Source organism: Schistocerca serialis, chromosome 5 (assembly GCF_023864345.2).
Source record: "Schistocerca serialis cubense isolate TAMUIC-IGC-003099 chromosome 5, iqSchSeri2.2, whole genome shotgun sequence".
NCBI classification, from domain to species: domain Eukaryota; kingdom Metazoa; phylum Arthropoda; class Insecta; order Orthoptera; family Acrididae; genus Schistocerca; species Schistocerca serialis.
Window position 1 is genome coordinate 30,001,354 of NC_064642.1, and position 19,800 is coordinate 30,021,153.

The following is a 19,800-nucleotide window of genomic DNA, read 5'->3' on the forward strand; positions in this document are numbered from 1 at the left end:
CAGAAAATGTTCGACTGTTGCCCTGGCCAGCACATTCTCCAGATCTCTCAACAATTGAAAACATCTGGTCAATGGTGGCCGAGCAACTGGCTCGTCACAATACGCCAGTCACTACTCTTGATGAACTGTGGTATCGTGTTGAAGCTACCTGTACCCTTCATCCAAGCTCTGTTTGACTCCCAGGCGTATCAAGGCCATTATTATGGCCAGAGGTGGTTGTTCTGGGTACTGATTTCTCAGGATCTAGGCACCCAAATTGCGTGAAAATGTAATCATATGTCAGTTCTAGTATAACATATTTTTCCAATGAATACCCATTTATCATCTGCATTTCTTCTTGGTGTAGCAATTTTAATGGCCAGTAGTGTATATGAGCTGGATAAAATATTGTATTTCAGTAAAGACTCTGGTAAGGTTATCATTATATTTCAGCAGCTCCTGCTTCCCAATGCAGGTGCGGCATCTGTCAGTGGTGAGGCTGTAAAGAAGAGACTTTTTGACAAGAAAAGAGTACCAGTTGTTGAAATTAAGGTACCATGGAGGTCAAAGCTACTCGAAGACAGATTTCATAAAAGTTATCTAGTACAGTGCAGAATTCTTCCTCAAAGCATCACACTTCCTTCAAAAAATGCACCAAATCTCAAATTCAAGGTCATATCTGTTAAGTTAAATAGTAAATAGTCTTCTATTTTTCTACATATTTTCATTTAATTAAAAACATATCTACCAATTATGACCTCATTCAAAAACAAAGACAATACCTTTCAATGAATCCTTTCGCCCTCTGCTGAATTGTTCCACTGCAGATTCCGTTTTCAAGTTATGCTTCCTTTCACAGAGCAGATCTTTGCGGTTTTTGTAATACTCATACACTACTTCAGCATCTTCCCATTCATAGTCACTATATGTGGTGATTCTGGTAACCAAACCATCAGCCTGCACATATGGTGCAAAATGTTCCTCTCTTGCCTTCTTATAAAACGTGCACTTTTGCCCCTTTGGATATCGGTTCAGGAAAACTAGGAAATAAACAAATAACTTACCTCAATTGAATCAGTTAGATTGTAAAATAGTTGAAACTCAATACTATTGTTTAACTGTCTGTGTTTTATACAATATGCACTCCACAGGAGGTTCTAATAAAAAAAGTATTATCAAAAGGTAGAAAAATCACAAATACTTTTTAATTATGCTACTGCATCTTCAGCACTGTACAAGTGACACTGTTTGTCATTTGGTACCAGTTTCGCATTTGTCAACAAACTCTGCTGGTCATTAAAGTTGCGACAATGGAAGACAGCACATAATGAAATTATATGTGGGGGGGGGGGGGGGGGGGGGTGAGAAATTTAGTTCACAGAGCTGCCACCTCTGGCAGTAACATCATCTCTAACCCAGTTGGGCATTGAGTTAAATTGAGCTTGAATGACAGGTACAAGTATGTCATTCCATTCTCTTTGAACTATATGCCAATTTTCATCGATTGTAGTGGCTAGGAAGTAGTTATCTCTCAGCAACACATAACCAGATTTTTTCAGTGGCTGAGATACGACAAGAACGTCTCAAGCGCAACAGATGAAACTCTGTATTGAGGTACAACAGAACAGCATAGGCAATATCAATTCTTTGATTATTTTGTCAAAAGATTGTGTCACAGAGACTCAGTAGGGCTCATCTACCAGCCTCAACACATCCCTGCTTTCCAAATTACCAGAGGTTCAGTCACTGGTAGCCAGCACCATCAAGCAACGTGCTGGCATTATGCACTCTCCTCACAGCCTCCACACATGTGATGCTGTACAAAGAAGAGGGACTTGTCTGAAAAGGCGATACAGCACAACTTATGTGTCCTGAGTTGGTGTTTGGTGGGCACCACTGTCAGTATGACTCTCTCTCCTGTCTTGTCGATGGAGGAGTGATGATTGTCACTGTGCTAGCAGTCAATGGTACTCCCAACATCATCACAAGATCTCTTTGTGTACGTGTCTTCCTGTAAACAAGCCCATTTCATAGCTCAAGGTACATGACATGGCTGCAAGTTTGAGAGAATAATATATCTATCCACTCAAGTCCACTGAGATCCTGCACGGTATAGAGTATGGTCCTTCTGAATCCATCAATTCCATATTTGCATGATAGTCATGAGATCTTGACCAACAAGAGCAGGAACACCACAGAATGGTGAATCCCAGATTCAAGAGGGTCATGATCTTGTCATTTTAAAATTCTGATGTGTTCTGGTAAACATTTCTCTTCTTACAGAAGGCATAATGTGATTCTCTCTCAGACAACCAACATTTGGATGTGTTTTCTGAATAGAAGGATGCTGCATAATCTTTCCTTATATTCAGAATGTAGGTGACATAAATCCTACCTACTTTGTGCAGTTGAAGTTAAATCCTAACCTTTGGCATGTCAAGCATGTAGTACATTTCATACCAGTTTAACATTTTTTGCACTACCTCACAGTGTTAGAATTTCAGTGGGCAGCACAGAGTGCATATTAATGATTTTAGAAGCTCTGTATGCTGATCGTGTATGTACATTAACATCAGAAATGTTATTCTGATTGCTACAGCACATACAAATGAGATTGTAGTAAATATTGTGCATACGTTTATTAACTAATTTGCTAAGTGTTGGACAAATTTGCTTTTAATGTAAAAGAAAAAATATATAAAAGTTATATGCTGCATGGCTGTCAGTGAATGTCTGTCAAAATTGAAACTTTAGAGGAAAACAATCCATCTAAATGGATAGAATTTTGGTTGGTGTGTGGGCTGAAACTGCTGTCAGCTGTAGTATGGAGCAATGGTGAATTGCATAATATACGAGGGCCGTTCAGAAAGTAACCTCCGGTTGATTTAAAAAAATACACCAAGTTAAATAAAAATATTTTGATATATACATCTTACAACTACATCTTTGCACTATTTTTCTACATAGTCTCCATAGCGATTGAGGCACTTATCATATCTCTTCACAAGCTTTGAAATTCCTTCTGCATAAAAATCACCCGCTTGTGCCTGGAGCCAGCCTGTGACTGCATCTTTGAGCTCTTCGTCGTCATCAAACCGCTGTGACCCGAGCCATTTCTTCAAATGCATGAAGAGGTGATAATCACTTGGCGCCAGGTCTGGGCTGTAAGGTGGATGGTTGATAACGTCCCACTTGAAGGACTCAAGAAGGGCCGTTGTTCTGCGAGCAGAGTGAGGACGGGCGTTATCGTGCAAAAAAACGATACCGGAAGTCAGCATACCACGGCGTTTGTTCTGTATAGCCCGTCGTAACTTTTTCATTGTTTCACAGTACACGTCTTGATTAATGGTCGTACCACGTTCCATGAATTCAACCAACAACACCCCTTTGGCATCCCAAAACACCGTTGCCATCAGTTTTCTGGCAGAAAAATCTTGCGAGGCTTTTCTTGGTTTGGTAGGCGAATTTGAATGTGCCCACATCTTTGATTGTTCTTTTGTCTCAGGGTTCACGTACTTAATCCAGGTTTCGTCACCGGTCACGATTCTGTTTAACAATGGTTCTCCTTCGTCCTCATAACGTGACAGAAAGTCTAATGCATCGGCCATTCTTTGAGTTTTGTGGTGATCGGTAAGAATTTTGGGCACCCATCGTGCACAGAACTTACGGTAACCCAATCTTGCTGTCACTATCTCGTACAAGAGAGTCTTAGAAATCTGTGGAAAACCAGTAGACAACTCTGACATTGAGAAACGTCGATTTTCACGAACTTTTGCATCAACTGTCTGAACGAGTTCGTCAGTCACCAATGATGGTCTACCACTCCTCTCTTCATCATGAACGTTTTCTCGTCCACTTTTAAATAAACGTACCCATTCACGGACAACTCCTTCACTCATAACTCTTGGTCCGTACACGGCACAAAGCTCACGATGAATAGCTGCTGCAGAATATCCTTTGGCTGTAAAAAACCTTATGACAGCACGCACTTCACATTTGGCGGGGTTTTCTATTGCAGCACACATTTCAAACTGCCACAAAAACTAAACTAGCACAGGTACGACGTTCACTCGACCACGGCTTGATGCCGACTGACCTGTTGAGTGCGTGAACGCACAGATGGGATCGCTACTCCCCCCACAACCCGCACTGTGACCAATCGGAGGTTACTTTCTGAACCGCCCTCGTATACGCTAAATACTAAGGACATAGATGATAAAATGCTTATTGTCATTCCTTATGTAGTTAAAGGATTAATTGTGGCCACAGATCAATAGGATACTGAAAGCTTAATAAAATAGTTGAAAGACAATTTCAAAATAAAACTGGAACCAGTGTCAAACAGCTTGTGTTTGGGAAATGAATATTTTAATCATGTGTAACGAAACTAATTTAGAAAGCATATGCAATGAACTTATTGGAAAATTTGTTTTTATTAATGCAAACCTGCTTTGACATCTGTGGTAAAGTAACCACAGACTTTGAAAATGAAAAGTTGCAAGCACTAAGAAAAGTAATCTCCCTTATTGATAAAAAATTAAGCAATTATGTATATGAGTATTAGAACAATACCTACCTTTCACATCTGTGCAGATTTCTCACATATCACTTCATTTTAGATCAGCATCATATGCAAAATGTCTGAAACTACTATTAAATTGTCTGTCAGTTCATTAATGTACAACATCTACAGCAAGGGCCCCGATAAACCTCCCAAGGAATTCCTGAACATATTTGTACTTTTGTCAATGACTCCAAAATAACATGGAGCATGCACACTCGTGAAATGGTCATATGGGAAAATCCCCACTTCATCACTGCCTCGAAGATGCTGTGTCCCACTGCTCATATGCCAACTATAACACCATGTTCAAACTCACTTAAATCTTGATAATCTGTCATTGTAGCAACAGTAACCAATCTAATAATTGCACCAGACACTTGTTGGCTTATATAGGTGCTGCCGACCGCAGTGCCATATTCTGCCTGCTAACATATTTCTGTATTTGAATATGCATGCCTTTACCAGTTTCTTTTCCACTTCAGTGTAAGTAGCAATGTTCACTTTCATATAACCGTTAACTGGAAGAAGAAGGTTATTGGATTTGTAGTGACATGTCAGCAACGCAGATTGATAGTTGAGGAATTGATGTGAGTTCATGGAGTTGAGAGATGGTCTGCAAGACTTTGTATTTTAGATTATTCTTAGATTTTATAGTGATTGGTGTTCGTTACTGATCTCTTGTATAAAAGTTAAAGTAAAGTATCTTGCATCATTACCGTTTACCAGCACTCCTTCACACCTATTGGAGACATAGTTACTCCAGCTTGTACATCTGGACATCACTGGACCAGTGCCTTACTCCATTGGGTACAAGTACTTGTTGGTGATAATAGACCACTCTACCTGTTGGTCAGAAGCTACACCAATTATCGATATTTCAACAGAGACTGTGGCTAAGGATTTTGTTTGCTGATTGTAGCCTTCAATTTGATTGCTAAATTTCTACAGAACTCAAAAAACTACATGGAATCTCACATCCCAAGACTATGAGCTACCACCCCTTGAGTAATGGAATGGTGGAACAGCTACATAGAACACTGAAAGGAGCACTCAAGTGCCACAACAGTACCTGGAGTGATGCATTTTCTGTCACATTACTCAGCTAGAGAACAGCTATTAAAACAAACATCAGTCTGGCCCTGAGCCAACTAGTTGATGTGCAGCAAATACATGTTCCAGCAGAGCGCACAGAAAGCCAGGAGGTTACAACTCCCCCTGGCACACATACTACGAGTGTTCACACAGACTGCAGCACACAAGGCAGTGACTCATTCTGACAACACCATTCTGTCATGGCATCAAGCAAACATTTTTTCTTAAGGACCTCCAAAACTGATCACACAAGAGCTTATGCGTCAATGCGATCAAGCCACCATTATTTCCCCGTACTTGGGGCCATATTCAATTATTACAATGTGGCTTTTACACCACTGCAATACTGTAAGATGGCAAGGCCACAACAGTGTCTGTTGAGGGAGTGAAGTCTGCTTACATTATAGAAAAAGTCTCCAGAGACAACAAAGGAAGCTTTTACAAGGTAAACCCCATCAGGCAAACAGTCCTCAGAGGAGAATACCACCACAACTTCACCAAATCAATCTATCAATGATACAGTTCCACTAGCAACTCTTGCAAGATGCAACTCTCAGACATTCGAAGCTCAATCTGCATCAGGTTTTATCACTCAAGCAGGATAGAAGATACACCCAAAATTCTCATCTGTTCCTGGCACCCCCAAATTCTGCAAGCAAACTTTTCAATTACCAATAAATAGTTGTTACTCCACTTTCACAGAGACTCATGACTCATCAGGTAATGACACTCCAATGCAGAAATGGTATAGCTATGCACTACCGTGGGCAACATCACTCAGTCAGTCATTCAGCAATCCACTCTCAAAAGATGGGGGCTATTATGGCAACTTATTGGTGACACAGATCGACAGTTGAGAAATCGATGCGAGTGCATGGAATTGAGAGACGATTTGCAAGACTTTTTATTCTAGATTATTCTTAGTTCTTCTAGTGACTGATGTTTGTCAGAATTGAGAGACGATTTGCAAGACTTTTTATTCTAGATTATTCTTAGTTCTTCTAGTGACTGATGTTTGTCACTGATTTCTTGTATGAAAGTTAAAATAAAGTATCTTGTACCATAACCATTTATCAGCACTCCTTGCTTCAGAGTAAAATGAGTAACTACAAATTAACCAGAAACAAGAGCAAAAACATTCAAAATAGTAACGATATGGAGTTCAGTGAAACTGAAAGGGAGCTGCCAGTGTGGTCAGTTGTGAAATCTGAACTAGGTGTTTAAGGTATTAGCTTGATAGAAAGAAAAGTGATGAAATAGGGAACTCATAAGCTCACTTTGAAATAGGAAATCGTGAAGAGAAAGCATTACTTAATTAAGGGGCAGAATTTATGGGATATCTGAAAATTTACATAATTAATTTAGGCAAAATAAGAATTAAATTGAAATGCTTGTGACAGGAGATAAGATTAGAGTGGTTATTGGTAGACACAGTAAGTTGGTAAGATATCAGACTTTACTGACATTTGAAATTGAGCATGTAAAATTTGAACACGGTTGCTAAATAATACCACAATTAAATAAAAAATTCATTTTGGGCACTGGTTACACTAAGTTTGTGCAGCTCTTTAATGGAAAGAGAAAACATTATATGTCAAACAATGGAAGTGCCAGATTGGAAAAGACAGATTGCTACTTACTGTAAAGACAACACATTAAGTTGCAGACAGGCACAACTAAAAGATACTTACACACTAGCTTTTGAACAAAGCCTATGTCAGAAAAAGAAATACAAACACATTCATTCACGCAAGCAAGCACATCTCACGCACTTGTGACTGCCATCTTTGGCAACTTGTTTCAAGCTGCTGCTGATGGTAGTCATATGTGCGTGAGGTGTGCTTGCATGTGTGAATGAATGTGTGTGTGTGTGTTTTTCTTTTTCTGATGAAGTCTGTGGCCCAAAGCCAATGTGTAAGTATCTTTTAGTTGTCTTTTAGTTGTGCCTGTACACAGCTTAATGTATGGTCTTTATAGCAAGTAGCAATCTAGCTTTTCCAAAACATTATATGTTACAGACAAGAAAGGGAACATAATCCAAATAAAGTTTATGGATGAGGAAAAGGCAGATGACTGTGAAAAAACAAACAGACTGGCATTAGTGAACAAAGAAATTTATACAATAGAACTAGAAGTTGAGTAAAAGGGGTTAATGAATATAATTGAGGGAAAGATATCTGAAACCATAGGACTGAATGATAAACACAAGCATGAACTAAAATGTTTGTCATGATAATATACAATGTGTTCAGTGCTATACCAAGTCTGCCTGCTTAGCTGGGTGGTAATGTGCTTGCCTCCCATGCTCTGGGCCTGGGTTCAATTCCTGGCCAGGTTGTAGATTTTCTCCACTCGTGGACAGGGTGTTGTGTTGTCCTCACCATCATTTCATCCTCATCATTGGCCGCAAGTCATCCAATGTGGTGTTGACCGAAATAAGACTTGCACTTGGTGACCGAACCTACAATGGACATCCCGGCCAACAATGCCATATAATCATTTCATTTCATTTTTTTCAGTGCTTACGGTGAAGTATGAAGAATTCTGAACATGTACAAAAATTGAAACCCCATGAACCACTCTTTAAAAAGCACATGATGTATCAATTGCATAGAGTCCAGCCATTGAAAAAGAGTTGCAATAGATGGAAAGCAATGTTATAATTCAGAGTAGTAGTTATCACAATCATTCTTTGATAATTGTAACAAAATGTAGGTGTCCTACCCGCTTTAGACTCTAGGCTTGTGAACAAATTCAATACAGAGAAAATGACCATTCTGAGAACATAAATTAGTTATTACATATGATACTGCAGTGCCTGTGTTGTTCCAAATTATGATACAATGTTCCTTTGGACATGGAATGAACAGCTACTGTAAGGACTACAACTGCTATGAAATACATGACATGTATTTACAGCCGGCTGGTGTGGCCGAGCGGTTCTAGGCACTTCAGACTGGAACCGCGTGACCGCTACGGTCGCAGGTTCGAATACTGCCTCGGGCATGGATGTGTGTGATGTCCTTAGTTAGCTAGGTTTAAGTGGTTCTAAATTCTAGGGGACTGATGACCTCAGATGTAAAGTCCCATAGTGCTCAGAGCCGTTTGAGCCATTTTGTACTTACAGTTGCAAATATGACCAACCATCAGCTGTATAATGGAATGACGACAATGAAAATTTGTGACGGACCTGGACGCAAACCAGGATTTCCCACGTATCACAAGTGGTCACCTTACCATTAGGTTATCCGAGCAAGGCTCACAGCCAGACCCAAACTTCCCTATGCTGTCAACCATATGTCTACAACATATAATCATACATCCATCACGTATATTCACATATGGGGGAAACATACTGCAGTGCCTGTGCTATTCCAAATTATACTGTAACTTCCTTTGGACTTGCCTGCACAGGCACTGTGAGAAGTACAGCCATTATGAAATAAATGAAATGTATTCGCAATTGTGGATATGGACAATCATCGGCTGTATAATGAAATGATGGCAATGAAAATTTGTGCCGTATCGTGACTCGAACCCGGATTCTCCACCTATCGTGAGCAGGAAATCCAGGTTCGGGTCCTCAGCCCAGCACAAATTTTTGTAGTCATCATTCCATTACATTACTGACGGTAGTCCGTATTTGCAACTGCAAATACATTTCATGTATTTATTATGTAAGTTTGAGTGTATTAAATCCATGACAAGCTTGGATTTAATCTCTGGATTTCATCAAGTTCTACTTGCTCCAAAATCTTACTGACTTTGTTGAATATGTTAGATGACACAAAATTACGTTTAAGAAAGTTACCAAGGCAGTAAAGCAAATGGTAAATAATAGTTTAATTTTAAGACATGAGAATAAATCAAAGGCAGTGTGGTCACTTGTGAAATCTTAGCTATGTGTTAAAGCCTCTAGTCATGAAATTTGTAAAATCAAGCTGCAAGATGAGGTTATTGTAAATCTAGCTCAAAATTTCAGAATGCTTCAATGAGTTCTTCAGTACTGTAGTGAAGTCAGATATCAATGTTGCAAATTATGACAACAAAGTATGTCCCTTTGGACTAGATCTAATGTGTGAATGCCTCACAAAATTTAAAACAGTGTCAGCAGTAGAGGTAGAAAAACGCTGAAAAACAAAACCTCTTCAGACTGGGTTGGAATACCCACAAAAGTTCTCAAATTTATGTGTAAAATGATAGGACAGCCACTGTCTACAATGGTAAACCAATCTTTTAAATATGAATGTTTCCCAGAGGTGCTACAGTATGAAGAAGCAAAACTACTGTTCAAAAAAGAATAAAGAGAGGATATGGAAAATTGTCATCCCATATCTCTTTTTCCAGTCCTGTCAAAAGTATATGAAAAAGTAGCTGCCATCCAGATTCAAAATTTTATAGAAAAGTATGGGATTATTTTGAAAAATCACTTTGGCTTTCGGCATGGGAAAAGCACTATAGATGCAATTAACAAGTTTGTTGGCAAGATTAGGACATCATTAGACAATAAAAATTAGGTCGCAGATATATTTGTGACCTCAAAAAATCATGCACTACTTAGCCATAAACTTGAAAGGTATGAAATCAGGGGTAGTGTTCTGCACTGCCGCTGCTTGGTGAGTAGATTTCTTTTATCTATCCAGTTACACTGTATTGTTAGAAATTTATTACTTTCATTGTAATACAAATGCCCAATGGTTTTATTTGCAGATGACACGTCTGTATTAATTGAGGAGCTTGAGCCAGAAAACATCTCTGTCTGCATCATCAGTACAAAAGGTCATTTAGAAACATGGTTTCAGCTCAATGGATTAACCCTGAACATCCCAAAAACCCATGTGGCCCTTTTCAAAACAAAACAGTCAACATCCCAGGAAATTGAAATAAATCATAAAAATCAAAGTGTAGAAGAGTTGATTCTTTGAAATTTTTAGGATCAAACCTAGATAAAAATTTAAATTGGAACAAACATGTGGAATATCTAGTAAACAAACTATGTGGTTTTGCACTTTTGGCAAATGCCACAGACATGGACACAAGGAAAATTGCATACCACAGCTCATTTTGGTCTGTTATAAGGTACGGTATTGTTTTTTGGGGAAATTCAAGCAATTTAATGTGCATACTGAAATTACAGGAAAGAATTATTGAAATATGTGTGCTGTGAATCCAAGAAAATCATGTTATCCACTGATTCAAAATCTGAAATTATTAACAGTGCCCTCCCTATATATCTACATTATCATTTTTTGCATATCAGTTTAGAACTGTGCAAGGAGAACTGTTTTGATCACACATGCTCATTGTTTATACTTAAATGCTCAGACTCCCCAGTATATGGAAATGAACATTGGTAGAAAATTAAAAACAAGAACATTTTGAGTATGAACCTAGATTCACTGAAAAGAAAGCTACATATAGTCTGCTTCAGTGATGCTTCTACTCAGTTGTGAATTTCATGAACGATGAACTGAATATTTGAGCAGAATGTATTTTATAAATTGTCTTGTTATGTGAATATGTAGAGGTATCTTTTCACAAAAAAACTGCATGGATGTTTAAATACAACTCCATCTTATTAACTATAGCTTTATATCAGTTAAATTGTATTAACCATATTTTGATATGTCTCCTGTACTCTAATCAGATACTTAGCATATGTATGTTATTAGACAAATAAACCACAAATCACAATTGGAAATGCACAGCATTTTTGTACATCATATTTTTGTACATCTATACTCTGCAATCCACAGTGAAGTGTGTGGCAGAGGGTACGAACCCATTGTACCAGTTACTAGGGTTTCTTTCTCTTCCATTTATGTATGGAATGTAGGAAGAATGACTGTTTGATTGGCTCTGTGTGAGCAGTAATTATTCTAATCTTATCCTCATGATACCTGTGTGAACTATACATAGAGGGTTATAGTATATCCCTAGAATAATCATTTAAAGTCGGTTCTTGAACTTTAGTAATAGACTTTCTCGAGATAGTCTGTCTTCAAGAGTCTGCCATTTCAGTTCCTTCAGTATGTATGTGACACTCTCCCATGGATTAAACAAACCTGTGATCATTCATGCTGGCCTTCTCTGCATACACTCAATATCCCTGTTAGTCCTATCTGGTATGGATACTACACACTTGAGCAATATTCTAGGATGGCTCGCGTAAGTCATTTGTAAGCAATCTCCTTTGTAGAATGATTGCACTTCACCAGTATTCTATCAATAAACTGAACAATAAACTGAAGTCTACTTCCTGCTTAACCCATGACTCAATCTATGTGATCATTCCATTTCATATTATTACAAAGTGTTACACCCAAGTATCTGTATGAGTTGGTCAATTCCAACAGTGACTCACTGATATTATAGTCAAAGGATACTACATTTCTTCATTTTGTGAAGTGCACAATTTTACATTTCTGAACATTTAGAGCAAATTGTCAATCTCTGCACCATATTGTAATCTTATCAAGATCTGACTAAATATTTATACAGCTTCTCTCAGGTAGTACTTCATTGTAGATAACTGCATCATTTGCAAAAAACTTATTTTACTATTAATATTGGTTTGGTTTTGTTTTGCTTTAGGGCGCAAAAAACAACTGGGATCATACATGCTCAAGCCAAAACTATAGAACACGAAGACAGAGAGGAGTTAAAAAATAACTATATATCATTCAAAATTGACATAATAAAAGACAGTTAAAAACAGGTACGTGGAAAAAGGACTAAAAGAGACACCATACTGATATGTAGGTCCAAAACTAAAAATTAAATGGCCTCTGCCGTATTGCTTTGGTGGATAAAAAGTAAAACGCAGTCAACAGCCCGTGCGTCATTTGTTAATATGGCCAATAACTTAGATGGCAAACTCAAGCAGGAACGTAAACAGTTAAAAAATGAGCATTCCATCAGGAAGTGGCGGACAGTTAAAACTTGGGTGCAATGTGTACAAAGTGGTGGGGTAGGACCAATAATCAAATAATTATGGCTAAAAAGGCAGTGCCCAATATCCAGCCTAGTTAAAATGACCTTCTCCTGGCATCCAAGCAGCTGGGAGAAGCTAAATAATCCTGAGCTTATTCCCATGAAGGGAGGACCAATGGTGATGCCAAAGGAACACCAAATCCTGACAAATGGCAACACAGAGATCATAGAAAAGAATACAGGTACTCATGGGCTGAGCTACAAGAACTGCAGCCTTGGCAGCAGCGTCAGCAGCCTCGTTTCCTGGCAGACTGACATGACCAGGAACCCACAGAAACATCACACTGGCTCCATCAAGAATGAGCAAGTGACAGTTTTCCTGGACCTGCTGCACTAAGGGATGGGTGGTGTACAGCGCACATAGACTTTGAAGGGTGCTGAGTGAGTCCAAGCAGAGGACACAACTGAAAAGGCTGTGTTGCCGGATGTACTCCATGGCCTGATACAGAAGGAAGAGCTCGACAGTAAATACTGAGCAGTGCGCCAGAAGCCAATATCAAAAGACACGGGTGCCAATGGCGAAGGCACACCTGACCCCATGGTCAATCCGAGAGTCAAAGGTACTATTGCGAAGTCCCATGCAAAGGTCGTGAAACTAAAGGTAATAGAGTGAGGTTGGAGTAGTGTCTTTAGGAAGTGAATGAAGGCCAAGGTGAACATGGGCTGCTTCACGAAGCCAAGGTGGTGAAGGGTTCTCACCCATGGGGAAAGGTGCAGTAGTGTGAAGTTAAGCCACCATAGCAAGTACCAAAAGCCGACACCAGGAAGTAACACAGAAGAGGGACGCACCCCATTCTGGTCATCAAAGGAATCATCAAAGAAGGAGGTATAGGATGGGTGGCCACGCATGGCAGACAAGCGGCATGCATTCCTGCTGAGGAGAAATTCATGGCGGTAGGACAGTAGTAGTTCAGCAGCTTCATCATACAGACTCTCAACCGGGCTTATGTAAAAGGCACCCGTGGACAAACAGATGCCTTGATGGTGGATAGTGTTGAGACAGTGTAAGAGGGATGGACATGCAGACTCATAAACAAAGCACCCATAGTCGAATTTTGAACAGACAGGGACTGGTACAAACGGAGGAGGATGTCCAATCGGCACCCTAGGAAGTAGCATTGAGGACATGTAGGACATTGAGGAACCACGTACAGCAGGCTGCCAGGTAAGATACATGGGAAGACCAAGAGAGTTTCCTATCAAGCATGAGCCCCAGGAATTTTGTAGTTTCAACGAATGGTTGGGCAACATGCCCAAGATGTAAAGATGGTGGGAGAAACCAATTGCATCGCCAGAAATTGATACAGATGGTTTTGTCAGTGGAAAAGTGAAAGCCATTGTCGATGCTCCAGAAATAAAGACAATCTAGACATTGGTGAAGACGCCAATCAGTGAGACAGGTACGTGGAGAACTGCAATAGATGGCAAAATCATCAACAAAAAGGGACCTGGAGATGCCCGGCAGGAGACAGGCCATTATAGGTTTAATGCTGATAGCAAAGAGGATGACGGTCGGGATGCAACCTTGAGGCACACTGTTTTCCTGGATAAAGGTGTCCAAAAAGGCAGAACCCACACGCACCTTGAAAACTCGATCTTTTAAAAATGCCTGAAGGAAACAGGGCAGGCAGCCACAGAAGCTCCACGTGTAAAGAGAATGGAGGATACCAGTTCTCCAGCAGGTGTCGCAGGCCTTCTCCAAATCATAAAACACAGCCACAGTCTGGGATTTACACAGGAAACCATTCATGACATGGGTGGACAACATAATGAGATGGTCAACTGCAGAAAGCACTTGAAATCCACACTGTGCATTTGTCAGTAAATTGCAAGACTCAAGCCACCATACCAGTTGGGCATGAATCATACGTTCCATCATCTTGCAAACACAAGGTAGCTAGAAGGAAGGTTTTTGTCCTTACCAGGCATATGTATGGGTATGACAGTGGCTTCACACCAGTGTCCGGAAAATGTGCCCTCTCCCCAGACGCGGTTGTACATGTTAAGCAGAAAGTGCTTGCCTGCAAGAGAAAGGTGCTGCAACATCTGAATTTGGATGGCATCTGGCTTGGGGTGGAGGATCGGGATGAACTGAGAGCAAGATCAAGCTCCGTCATAGTAAAGGCAGCATTGTAGCACTCACAATTTGGAGAAGTGAAGGGTATCGCCTGAGCCGCCTCCGCTTGTTTCCAATGTAGGAAGGCAGGGTGATAGTGGGAAGAGCTTGAAACTTCCGCATAATGGTAGCCCAAGGTGCTATAAATAGCAATAGGGTCCACGATGACATCATCTGCTACTGTTAGGCCAGAAACTGGGGAAGGGATCTGGTCCCAGAGAGCCATCACAGGTTGTCCAACATGACAGAGGAAGGGGTGGAACTGTTAAGAGAACTTGTGTATGAAATCCAGCTACATCTTTTGCTATCCCAAAGAACATGATGACACTTTGCACACATCTGTTTATAATGAATGCAGCTTGCCATCGCAGGATGATGGTTAAAAATGCAGAGAGCACGTCTCTGTGTGCGAATTGCATCGCGGCATGCCTCAGTCCACCAAGGGACTGGAACAAAATGTGGTAAAGAGGAAGTGCGAGGAATCGAACATTCTGCAGCAGTAAGGATAATGTTTGTGAGATATTCCACCTTGGCATCACAACTGGGGAAATCTTGTTCTTCGAAGGTTGCTAGGGAGGAGTAAAGCTGCCAGTCAGCCTTAGTAAGCTCCCATTTGGGCATCCATGCGGATGGGGTAGGAGTCAGCAAATGGATAGCACATGCGAAATGGTCACTCGAGTAGGTGTCAGAAAGAATGGACCACTCAAAATGATGGGCAAAATGGGCAGTGCAGAAAGATAGGTCCGAATGGGAATAGGTGTGCGAGGAGTAGGAAAAGAAAGTGGGTGTGCCAGGGTTAAGGCAGAAGAGGTTAAGTTAGTTAAGAAGGTCAGCCAAGAGGGCATCTATCTGTCAGGTCCTGGGAGAACCCCAAAGGGGATGATGTGCATTAAAGCCACTGAGGAGAAAAATGGGAGAGGTAGCTGCCCAATAAGCTCAAGAAAGTCTGCCCTGGTGGCATCGAATGACAGAGGGACATAAATGGTACAGAGGGGAAGGAAAAGGCGAACCGCAATAGCTTGAAGAAGGGTAGGCAGCAAGATGGGTTGACTATGAATGTCATCCCTTATGAGCAGCATGACACCCCCATGAGATGGAACGCCAACCTCAGGGGGAGGGTCAAAACGAATTGGTAAGAAATGCGAAAGCTCAAAGCAGTTGTGATGGCGCAATTTCATTTGCTAAAGGCAGAGTACAAGGAGACACTGCGATGCTAAAAGCAGCCATAAGTCCTCTTTGTGGGACCAAAGGCTATGAATGTTCCATTGGAGGAGATTCACGATGAGGAAGAGACACAGTTTCGGCAGCTGCCGAATGACAACCGGTGAAGAATCGCTACTACAGGGCACTGAAGCAGGAGGATCCTGCTCCATGGGGTCCTCAGGAGCATTGGCTTGTTTCTGTGGTCGGTCTGTGGAGTCCAACGCTGGAAAATGGTTGGTGGTGCGCACCGTCGACATGGAGGTCGGCCACACTAATGGTATCACATTGCAACACTGTCGAAGAGGATCTTCGAGTTGGTGAAGGAGAAGACTGTTTGCCTTTGGTGGACTTCTTCAAGCCTTTCCGGTTAGAGGAAGACTCGGGTGTTGTTTGGCTGGAGGGAGGGACGAAGTCTTCACAGGAGTACTCCTTCTGTCCTTTCCAGCCTACTGGAAAGAAGACCTCTCCATATTCCTTTCATGTTTCGATATTCACAAAGAGCAGCAGCACTAGTGCTGCTGTTTTGATAATACAGTTTTATGAGTAAGCCCTGATCGCCTTGTCCAGACATATGTTGACTGGTTGCAACTGTAACATCACACTGATGCTTGTGTTCGGTACCCATATGGTAAATAATTTTCTGTCTATACTGGCTCAAAGAGTGGATTTTTAATTATAACCACTCTGTATCATTGATGACACTTTGATCTGCAGTCAGATTTGGGATGAACATTGTTACTTAAATAAGGGTTGGACAAATTGAGGGTTGTTGAAGAAGTTACTGTTACTATGGCTGAGAATGCTGTAAAATCGTAAATTTGTGGGTAATGAACTGAAAATTTTTGGACATTGTATTGTTAAAAAAAGGTATATTACCAGATTTTGACCAAATTACAGCCACTGCTGAGTTACTGATACCAAAAAATAAGAAGCTATTTGAAATCCTTTTTTGGAAAGTGTGGATATTATAGAAGGTACCTTAGTAGGCAGAATATGAGTGCACCATGTTTGTGTAAGTTATTAGAAAAGAATTATGTTTGGAGTTAGGACAAGGAATGTCAGGAAGCCATAAATGTGCTTTGTGTAAATGTAACAAGCTGTAGATCAGGCTTATCTTCACCATTTTGTATATGATGTGATGCTAGTGATTATGAACTTGGTGCACATCTGTTCCACATACAGGCTGTGGATGGGGAAGGTATACATCAAACAAATGCTTTTCTTGAGTAGGATGATTTAAAAACATGAAGAACTTACACTGCAACTGAGAAGAAATTGCTAGCTATACAGTGGTCATTACTAAATTTAGAAACGTCTTGTCAGGACATAAAACTTTTGTGTACTCAAACCACAAGACCTTAAGTTATTTGAAAGAATGCAAGTCGTATGATTGTAGGTTGACAAGGTGGGTATATTTTTAAGAGAGTTCAACTATGAAATTATGTATCTTAAGGGAACTGAGCCCCCCCCCCTCCCCCCTGAACCATGGACGTTGCCATTGGTGGGGAGGCTTGCGTGCCTCAACGATACAGATAGCTGTACCGTAGGTGCAACCACAACGGAGGGGTATCTGTTGAGAGGCCAGACAAACGTGTGGTTCCTGAAGAGGGGCAGCAGCCTTTTCAGTAGTTGCAGGGGCAACAGTCTGGATGATTGACTGATCTAGTCTTGTAACACTAACCAAAATGGCCTTGCTGTTCTGGTACTGCGAACGGCTGAAAGCAAGGGGAAACTACAGCCAAAATTTTTCCCGAAGGCATGCAGCTTTACTGTATGATTAAATGATGATGGCGTCCTCTTGGGTAAAATATTTCGGAGGTAAAATAGTCCCCCATTCGGATCTCCGCGTGGGGACTACTCAGGAGGACGTCGTTATCAGGAGAAACAAAACTGGCGTTCTATGGATCGGAGCGTGGAATGTCAGTCCCCTAATCAGGCAGGTAGGTTAGAAAATTTAAAAAGGGAAATGGATAGGTTAAAGTTAGATATAGTGGGAATTAGTGAAGTTTGGTGGCAGGAGGAACAAGACTTTTGGTCAGGCGAATACAGGGTTATAAATACAAAATCAAATAGGGATAATGCAGGAGTAGGTTTAATAATGAATAAAAAAATAGGAGTACGGGTAAGCTACTACAAACAGCATAGTGAACACATTATTGTGGTCAAGATAGACACGGAGCCCATGCCTACTATAGTAGTACAAGTTTATATGCCAACTAGCTCTGCAGATGACGAAGAAATTGAAGAAATGTATGAGGAGATAAAAGAAATTATTCAAATAGTGAAGGGAGATGAAAATTTAACAGTCATGGGTGACTGGAATTCAGTAGTAGGAAAAGGAAGGGAAGGAAACGTAGTAGATGACTATGGACTGGGGGGAAGAAATGAAAGAGGAAGCCGTCTGGTAGAATTTTGCACAGAGCATAACTTAATCATAACTAACACCTGGTTCAAGAATCACAAAAGAAGGTTGTATGCATGGAAGAAGCTTGGAGATACTGACAGGTTTCAGATAGATTATATAATGGTAAGACAGAGATTTAGGAACCAGGTTTTAAATTGTAAGACATTTCCAGGGGCAGATGTGGACTCTGACGACAATCTGTTGGTTATGAACTGTAGATTAAAACTGAAGAAACTGCAAAAAGGTGGGAGTTTAAGGAGATGGGACCTGGATAAACTGAAAGAACCAGAGGTTGTACAGAGTTTCAGGGAGAGCTTGACAGGAATGGGGGAAAGAAATACAGTAGAAGAAGAATGGGTAGCTTTGAGGGATGAAAAAGTGAAGGCAGCAGAGGATCAAATAGGTAAAAAGACGAGGGCTAGTAGAAACCCTTGGGTAACAGAAGAAATATTGAATTTAATTGATGAAAGGAGAAAATATAAAAATGCAGTAAATGAAGCAGGCAAAAAGGAATACAAATGTCTCAAAAATGATATCGACAGGAAGTGCAAAATGGCTAAGCAGGGATGGCTAGAGGACAAATGTAAGGATGTAGAGGCTTATCTCACTAGGGGTAAGATAGATACTGCCTACAGGAAAATTAAAGAAACCTTTGGAGAAAGGAGAACCACTTGCATGAACATCAAGAGCTTTGATGGAAACCCAGTTCTAAGCAAAGAAGGGAAAGCAGAGAGGTGGAAGGAGTATATAGGGGGTCTATACAGGGGCGATGTTTTTGAGGACAATATTATGGAAATGGAAGAGGATGTAGATGAAGATGAAATGGGAGATATGATACTGCGTGAAGAGTTTGACAGAACAATGAAAAGACCTAAGCCGAAACATGGCCCCAGGAGTAGACAACATTCCATTAGAATTACTGACAGCCTTGGGAGAGCCAGTCCTGACAAAACTCTACCATATGGTGAGCAAGATGTATGAGACAGGCGAAATACCCTCAGACTTCAAGAAGAATATAATAATTCCAATCCCAAAGAAAGCAGGTGTTGACAGATGTGAAAATTACCGAACTATCAGTTTAATAACTCACAGCTGCAAAATACTAACACAAATTCTTTACAGACGAATGGAAAAACTGATAGAAGCTGACCTCGGGGAAGATCAGTTTGGATTCTGTAGAAATGTTGAAACATGTGGGGCAATACTGACCCTATGACATATCTCAGAAGAAAGATTAAGGAAAGGCAAACCTACGTTTCTAGCATTTGTAGACTTAGAGAAAGCTTTTGACAATGTTGATTGGAATACTCTCTTTCAAATTCTGAAGGTGGCAGAGGTAAAATACAGGAGGCGAAAGGCTATTTACAATTTGTACAGATATCAGATGGCAGTTATAAGAGTCGAGGGGTATGAAAGGGAAGCAGTGGTTGGGAAGGGAGTGAGACAGGG

At 40.5% G+C, this 19,800-nt stretch overlaps 1 protein-coding gene across 1 annotated transcript in view; it reads right to left on the reverse strand.

The window, feature by feature from the left end:
• LOC126480768 (dynein regulatory complex subunit 7) overlaps window positions 1-19,800 on the reverse strand; it is a 441,023-nt gene that overhangs the window by 182,837 nt on the left and 238,386 nt on the right. Inside the window, exon 6 of the mRNA XM_050104064.1 lies at window positions 762-1,019. Within this exon, the coding sequence (XP_049960021.1) occupies window positions 762-1,019 (258 nt within the window). The remainder of the gene's footprint in view (window positions 1-761; window positions 1,020-19,800) is intronic.